Below are 8,139 nucleotides of genomic sequence, written 5' to 3'. Positions count from 1 at the left end.
AGCCAATAATCACTGAAATTCTTTTGGAATGAGTTGTTAGGAAATGATAAATTACAAGTTCCAGGGACATTCTTTATATAGGATCAAAATTACATCCATGAAAATCTAGAAAATCTAATGAAATCTTATTCTGAAAATTCTATCCTGATAAGATAAATGCGCAAGGACGCAAGGAAGCTTGCGTACTTGCGCCAGTTTGTACGCAAGGTACCTTGCGCCTTGCGAGGGCATTTTGTCAAAATTTTTTTTTTTTTTTTTTTTTTTGGGCTCTGGTGGAAGGGGTGAAAAATATTTGGGCATTTTGGTGATAATCCCCTATAAATAGGCAAAAACCCTAACAAACACAAATGGGCTTAGCCCAACACATAATACATGGGCTAAATAATATAGGCTAACAATGACCAGGGTCAGGCCTATGGTAGGGAGGGAGGTGCGACGGCACTGGACATCAAAACAAGGGGCATCAAATTTTTAAGATTAATTTTCTAGATTTTTGAAAGAGAATGATTTTTTAGTGGTTTAATGGGAGTTGTAGTTTAGACAAAAAAAGAAGGGTATAAAGAAAGTGATGGGTATGAATACAAATGTAGACCCCTCTAGTTACTTTTTTTTTTTTCGACGAAAATATTAATATATATATATATATATATATATATATATATATATATATATATATATATATATATATATATCGAAGATCATAAAGATCCGGTGGTACACACAAACGATAATAATTGAAAGGTCTCGCTCTGATCGTCTTACATTTGACGATAACATTGGAAGAGATCGAACACATTAACAATGATTGAAAAAGAAATTGACATTACAAACAAACAAACCACTTAATCTATAGTGTATATCAATTGAATAATAGTTCACACGGCCCGTAAAGTATTTTAATAAATTGTTTTTTTTTTCATACATTATTTTTAGTATGGTTATTACATTATTATTACTCCGTATCTATCTATCTATAAATATCAAATATACTGTATAAAAATACATAGACTCCTTTTATCATAAAAAGTTATAAGTTACTAGGTAATAATTTGTGAGACATTTATTAACAATATTTCTAATAAATTTTAATTTGAATTCATAATCTGTAATCATATCATTTTTAACTATTACTATCAAGATTACAGGTTATAGTTATTTTTTAATCAATATAATTTCATCTCTTGAATTTTGGTTAAAACGTATAAAAATCGGATTACAGTAATATATATATATATATATATATATATATATATATATATATATATATATATATATATATATATATATATATAGCGGTAGGATCAAGAGGGAAGTAACCATTCGGGGGGAAGCGGGGGGAAGCAAAACTTTTTTTTTTTCGTTTTTTGAAAAAACTTTGTTCACGAACATTATAGATGAGATGAAAATATGAACATTTAGTAGAGACACTTTGTGATAAATGTTTTTATTTTGGCGAAAAAACGCTCGAAGAAGTAATATATAACAATTATCGTGTTTTTCGAGCGTATTTTGAGGTTTTAGCTATTGGGGTTTAGATATTAGGGTTTATAGGGTTAAGATATTAGGGTTTAGAAATTTAGGGTTTAGGGTTTAGATTTAGGATTTAGATTGAGTTTTTAACACGAACGGTTTAGAGTTTAGGGTTTAGGGTTTGGTGTTTTAGGTTTATGGAATAAACCCAAAACACCAAACCCTAAACCCTAAACCCTAAACTCTAAATCGGGCTAAATTTTACTTCACAAAACATGAAAGAAAAAAAAACGTTCATATTCTTCACGAACAATATTATCTTGAATGTTATTTTTGTCGATCGTTTTCCCTCCTAAATAATAACATTCATCACGAAGTGTCTCTTCTAAATGTTCATATTTTCGTGTGATCTTGATGACGGAAAAAAAAAATTCAAAAAAAAAACGAATTTTTTTTGCTTCCCCCCGCTTCCCCCCGATTGGTTACTTACCCATTGATCCTGCCCTATATATAGGGGCAGGATCAATGGGGAAGTAACCAATCGGGGGGAAGAAATTTTTTTTTTTCGTTTTTTTTGGAATTTTTTTTTTCAAGCATCAAGATCACACTATGAATATTTAGAAAAGACACTTCGTGATGAATGTTATTATTTAGACGGGAAAACGATCGACAAAATAACATTCAAGATAATATTGTTCGTGAAGAATGTTAACGTTTTTTTTTTCTTCATGTTTTGTGAAGTAAAATTTAGCCCGATTTAGAGTTTAGGGTTTAGGGTTTAGGGTTTGGTGTTTTGGGTTTATGGACCCAAAACACCAAACCCTAAACCCTAAACTCTAAACCGTTCGTGTTAAAAACTCAATCTAAATCCTAAATCTAAACCCTAAACCCTAAATTTCTAAACCCTAATATCTAAACCCTATAAACCCTAATATCTAAACCCTAATATCTAAAACCTCAACATACGCTCGAAAAACACGATAATTGTTATATATTAGTTCTTCGACCGTTTTTCCGCCAAAATAAAAACATTTATCACAAAGTGTCTTTATTAAATGTTCATATTTTCATCCAATCTATAATGTTCGTGAACAAAGTTTTTTCAAAAAATGAAAAGAAAAAAAAAGATTTTGCTTCCCACTGATTGGTTACTTCTCTCTTGATCCTACCACTATTTAATTCTTTCTTTTAAACATAATATATATATATATATATATATATATATATATATATATATATATATATATATATATATATATATATATATATATATATATATTATGTTTAAAAGAAAGAATTAAAAACTAGTGAATTCCTATTCCAAATAAGGAGTTTAACTCAGGAAACAATATATGGTTCACATTCAAATAAAAATAATTGTATTGCATTTATCTCAACAAATTGTGTTGTATTTATATGATAAAAACCGGTGTTGAAATAAGCCGATTAGCTCGACTAGTTTTTGAACCCTTTGAAATATATTTTTTCTGTGTTATGTTTTTGTTTGGGGGCATATTTTCGATCATTTCGCACTGGGCATCCAAATTCTCAGGAGCGGCCCTGATATTTGATGTACAAATTTTATATTCAATACACAAAGATAATAATTTTATCAAAATAAATAGTGAAAGTATCAGTGCTTATGTGGGATTCTAATCCTCCTTGGTTCTTGATTGTAAGGCTTAAGACTTTTTTTAACCTCCTTCAAATTTCATAAAAGGGAAAGTTGTGTTTTGTGTTTCTATTTTTTCTCTTTTTTATAGATGCACCATATTTGTGCATCGGTAGCTTGTACTGTACAAGCTCTTCATGCTCAACTTGAGTTCAAGTATGATTGACAAGAAAACTTGAGCCACTGGCATGAACTAATGATACCAATCATGGATAAACCTTTCCAACATGCAAAATAACATTGTTATAATGATAATGATAATAATGATAATAGCATAAGGAAATCATGTCAAGATCATTGCTACAAACCTCTAAAAGTTGGATGTTAGAAAACCGCCAAGTCGGTTTCTAATCAATGATTGATAAATACCATCACCCACTGTTAGCATTAACCACCAAACTCATATTAGCTCGAGTCCAACTAAGCTCTACCGAAAATACTACTACTTAGTATACATGGTGATCACTTGGTGTTCAAACATGGTGATCACTTGGTGTTCAAACTGTCACTCTGCTTATCATCAACGGTTGGCTCAGCAAGCTCGAGAGAAACAGGACAATGATCACTCCCGTAAAAGCCTGTAACAAAACCAATACAATTTATATATAATCGTGTCATTAACATCATTCATATCACAAATAAAATGCATATGCTGCAGTAGAACTTAAAAGAAAATAGTATTATAGTATTGATAACAGTAAACTAATTAGGGACTGATTGCTTGTATTTATGCGCTTATCTGCTAAAAAACTAAGTGTATGTTATTATGCTTAATTCTAAGTGTTCATTTCTCTCTTTTGAAATAAGCAGATATAATTAGTTTTCTTTAGGGTGTTTGGATGTGTTTATCTGCTGTCATAATAAGCAGATAAAAAAGCAATCCCAGTGATCTATATATAGACATGGTTGTATCTGAAACTGTGTAAAATAAGAGAAAATGACATTCATACCCTCCAATTCGATCCCATGCCCGTGCATCTCACACTTGACAATCTTATCCTTAAGTTTTTCAGACACTAACATATAATCTATTCTCATTCTTTTACCACGATACCTGCAAACATCCATATAAGTACATACATAATAATGAAAAGAAGAGTTATGAACATTGTTATAAAAGTCCCCAACTTGGCCGATTTATTCGGTCAAAGTTGTCAAAAGTCCAATTTAGGTGGTCAAACTCGGATTTATTAGCTCAAAGTCGGATTTATTTGGTCAAAGTAAGTCAATAACAATCAAAGTAAAAGTTGGTCAACGTCTGACTAGTCCCCGACTAGTCTTCGACTGGCTGATTAGTCACTAGAAGGTCCCGACCGACTACTCCCCGACTAGCGACTTTTACAACCTGGTTTACGACCATTATTTGAAACAAACGTTCAAAACATCTGTTGATATTTAGAAGCACATACTTTCCAATAGGGTTGCCAGACCATGAGAAGCCATGCTCCATATCTTTGTCGTTGTGCAGATATCTATACGCGTCTATTAGCTTTCCCCTAAAAAAAGGTGAACGATATCAAAGATTTGGCATACGGCAATCAAATAATGACAAATACGTGTTAGCATCCATTGAGAGTTTCGTAAAGGATGGTAAAGGATTATGCGTACTCTTTTAGAATGGAACCAAAACGCTTCCTCTCGGATAACGTAAATCCAGGTTGTCCACAATCCTGCAATCGACGGTTGATGTCATATTTTTATAAATACAAATTTGTACCGGTTTTAAAAATATTCTTGAGAAATGTAACCTCTTTGTTTGGAGGAATATAGCCGTTCATTTTTGCACTTTGAAAAAATTCTGGATGACTGACATCGATCTCTTCGTGACTGCAGTAAACATTATAATAGTTATAATAGATACAATATAAACCAAATATTATATTGATATCCACAAAAAATTACACACAAAGTATCTTCCAATGTAATGTTTCTAGTATAAAGTTAGGATATAAAAGTAAAAAAAAAAAAAAAAAAATTGACACATTCAAGAGAGAGATTATGCTAGTAAGTGATTAAGTATGCATATGCCTAATAATAATGATACTCGGATACAATAATGCTTACGAAAAGGTTTATAAAAAAAGAAAGGTACCTAACATTAAGATCACCACACCAAATAAGGGGTTTATCTGTAGATTGCAAAACAAACTCTTTCATTCTTTTATCCCATTTTCTTCTCCTTTGGAACGAGGTTTCTTCATCTTTCCAACCATTGTTTGGAACATAAGTATTCATAATGCGAAAAGATTCAAATTCAGCTATAATAACCCGTCCATCTGCTTCATGCTTTGAAACTAATAATAAACAAAAATTCATCAATCCATTTCTCCCATCCATTTTACATCCAAACGACTAATAATTTGCATAATGCATTAACACACTCTCATGATGTTTGTTCAACTTGGTCAGAAAAATCAGAAAATTTATGTTTTATCCATATCACGTGTTTATTTGAAAAACAATATATCAGGGTACCTGAGCCCTCTAGATTGAAGGACACCTTCTTTGGTGGAAAACACTTCTTTACAAACAACGCGGTTCCGGCGTACTTTGAATCGGAAAGAGACCACCATACATCATACTTTCTGAATGTGGGACCTGATAATGCCCGTGTTATAATCTGCAAAATTCGTTACCATTGAGGTATGATATGAAACCACTTAAATACTTGACTAATATCTTCTGAAGATAGTATAATCAAATTCATAAACATTCGTATATATTAATCTCAACTTTTATTATTATAACGATAACGAAGTACCAGTTTTTCATCTCGTGAAGCATTGTTATCGTCCTTTAACTCTCTCGGGTTCTTTGGAGCGCCTTTGGCACCAGCTGCAGGCATTCTTACTTCCTAACATCCATTATACTGTTAGAAGAATATCCGTAACATACTTTTAATAATTTGCGGATTTATAAGTGTACATTTTTTTCGTGACAAAAACAATATATAATACAAAGGGCCTTTGTCCAAGTGGTATGATTATATAATAATTTTGGTTGTACATACTATGTGACTTATGTTATAGATTTTTCAATTCTGAAAAAAAAAAAAAAAAAAACAAATATATTATTAAAACGGATATAATACATTGCTTAATAACTTCGACAAAGTTGAGGTGTATAACACTAGAACATTAAGGGTGTGTTTATTTACCTCTTAATTGAATGGTCAGGAATGTTGAACTATTCAGCATTCAGTGCGTTTGTTTCTTACTTCTGAATGACATATGATGTTCAATGGTTCAGCATTCAGTGCTGAACCATTCAGAGATGAAACACTCTCTTAACCATTAAGCACCTAAATTTTCCGTAATATCCTCCTCAAATTAGCCAGAACACTTAACAAACAAGTATATTGAATTTTTAATTTATGTAACACATTAATAAAATAATTTTACCCGATTTATATAGCTCATTCACAATGATTATCAAACAACTTATTTTCATTCAGAACCAAATTTAGTCAGAGACTTTGAATCATTTAGCGCTAAATCATTCAGTTTTATCAAACGCACCCAAAGATAAATCCTTACACTAGAATCCTCGATACTTTGAAAGTAGATCTAAGCTACAACTGACATAACAAACTACACAATAACTTGGTACATGTTCTGACTACTTATACAATGGAATTTACAAATGTACGCTTCCTTAAAATTTTGCATTTGCAAGTATATTAGCTGCTTTCAGTTGTTCTATATGCGAATCACTCAAAAATAAAAACACTAAGAGTATCCTTAAAACTAAGACCAAAAAAGGCATAAAGTGAAGCTAAATCTTCATATAGTTGGCATTGGGTTAAAGAATATATAAACCAAGGTGAAAATATACACACAATGTCATACATTCACCAAAATGCTAATATAATTTTAACACAACACTAAAAAAAATCTTTTTTAAAATGCAATAAACCCCATCTCATCATTTCTCAAACACTTCGGTGATACAAAACCCTAATATATAATATCTTGATAATATTTGTGGGATCCTCATAAATGAAACAAATTTCAACGATGTAATTACAGTATAAATTAAGGGTAAAATTGTCACCTGTATAGCAATGATATCAGGATCAATTTCATCAATAAATTTAGTGAACTCAGGCCAGTTGTTTTTTATCCTAAGAAGAAAGCTGTTAGCATTCCAAGTCAAGAACTTTGTGGGTTCTTTTTTCTGGGTCTTATTACCTTCATCTCCAACTGGGTTTGTTGATTCTGTTTTTGTGACTGCATCATCAATGGCAGCTGATGATGGTGAAGAAAGAGTAGGTTTCTTGAAAGAAGCATCTTTCTGCACTGGTTGAAAAAATCGCTTCATCTTTGTTGTGTTGATCACCGGACCCCGTCTCCGGCAGATTTCTAATGGATTTTGGCCTTTTGTTAATTGGGTTCAAAAAAAAAAAAAATGTATATTGTCAGGCCCATATACTAATTTCACATATCAATTTTGATTAAGGGGTGTTTTGAGTTTAGAACATGATTAGTCGATAGTATTACGTTTTTAAAATGTTAATAACCGGAGTAATTAATAGTGTTTGACAGATTTAAAATATAAAATCAATTAAATACAAAGGTAAAAGACTCAAAAAGTGTGAATAAGTATATCCTTTAACGCAGCAAAACGTGATAATTAATTTTTTCGATTATTATTTTCTATAACTAGTTATTATTAGGTTATCACATAATCTGATTTACTAAATATTTAAAAGTAAATTATTTAATTATTATGTTATCAAACAAGATAATTAAATCAAAACATCATTAGTTTATACACATTGATATAACTGACTTCAAATTCTAATTATTTAAATGCATATGCATATCACTTTTTAAAACGTAAAGTTAAATCCAAACACATAAGTTTGTTTCTTAAAACATGAAATGAAAGTTTATTAAAAAAAAAAAAAAAAACTTGGGTTGTATTCTCGGGTCTTTCTTATAGCGAAAAAGAGTAAAAGGGATAATAATGTTTTACTATCCTTCTCAATCCGTCCA

At 30.9% G+C, this 8,139-nt stretch overlaps 1 protein-coding gene across 3 annotated transcripts; it reads right to left on the bottom strand.

Annotated features, from left to right (window-relative positions):
* Positions 1-3,340: 3,340 nt before the first annotated feature.
* Positions 3,341-7,518, bottom strand: LOC139892517 (DNA-(apurinic or apyrimidinic site) endonuclease). Of its 3 annotated transcripts, none has more exons than XM_071875623.1 (9): positions 7,196-7,518; positions 5,904-5,996; positions 5,618-5,762; positions 5,235-5,436; positions 4,891-4,969; positions 4,751-4,812; positions 4,552-4,638; positions 4,093-4,196; positions 3,341-3,720 (listed from the first exon to the last, which is right to left on the bottom strand). In XM_071875623.1, the coding sequence occupies exons 1-9, from the start codon at positions 7,460-7,462 to the stop codon at positions 3,629-3,631; spliced, it is 1,131 nt and encodes a 376-aa protein (XP_071731724.1). In that variant the 5' UTR covers positions 7,463-7,518; the 3' UTR covers positions 3,341-3,628. The 3 variants fall into 3 exon arrangements, with proteins under 3 accessions (XP_071731724.1, XP_071731725.1, XP_071731726.1); XM_071875624.1 differs by having other exon boundaries at positions 3,342-3,720; positions 5,904-6,011; positions 7,196-7,316; XM_071875625.1 differs by lacking the exon at positions 7,196-7,518 and adding an exon at positions 6,300-6,404 and having other exon boundaries at positions 3,342-3,720.
* Between the last annotated feature and the right edge of the window lie 621 nt (positions 7,519-8,139).

This window comes from Rutidosis leptorrhynchoides, chromosome 2, assembly GCF_046630445.1.
Source record: "Rutidosis leptorrhynchoides isolate AG116_Rl617_1_P2 chromosome 2, CSIRO_AGI_Rlap_v1, whole genome shotgun sequence".
Lineage (NCBI taxonomy): Eukaryota > Viridiplantae > Streptophyta > Magnoliopsida > Asterales > Asteraceae > Rutidosis > Rutidosis leptorrhynchoides.
This window is presented reverse-complemented; position numbering and strand designations above follow the sequence as displayed.

What these genes read in the sequence shown, in the direction of transcription:
- LOC139892517 (XM_071875623.1), bottom strand. Translation starts at nt 7,462, where the DNA reads ATGAAGCGATTTTTTCAACCAGTGCAGAAAGATGCTTCTTTCAAGAAA. An exon ending in CTGATATCATTGCTATACAG is followed by an intron (nt 5,997 to 7,195) that starts GTGACAATTTTA and finishes AATGGATGTTAG; the next exon opens with GAAGTAAGAATGCCTGCAGC. An exon ending in GCATGGGATCGAATTGGAGG is followed by an intron (nt 3,721 to 4,092) that starts GTATGAATGTCA and finishes GTTTTGTTACAG; the next exon opens with GCTTTTACGGGAGTGATCAT.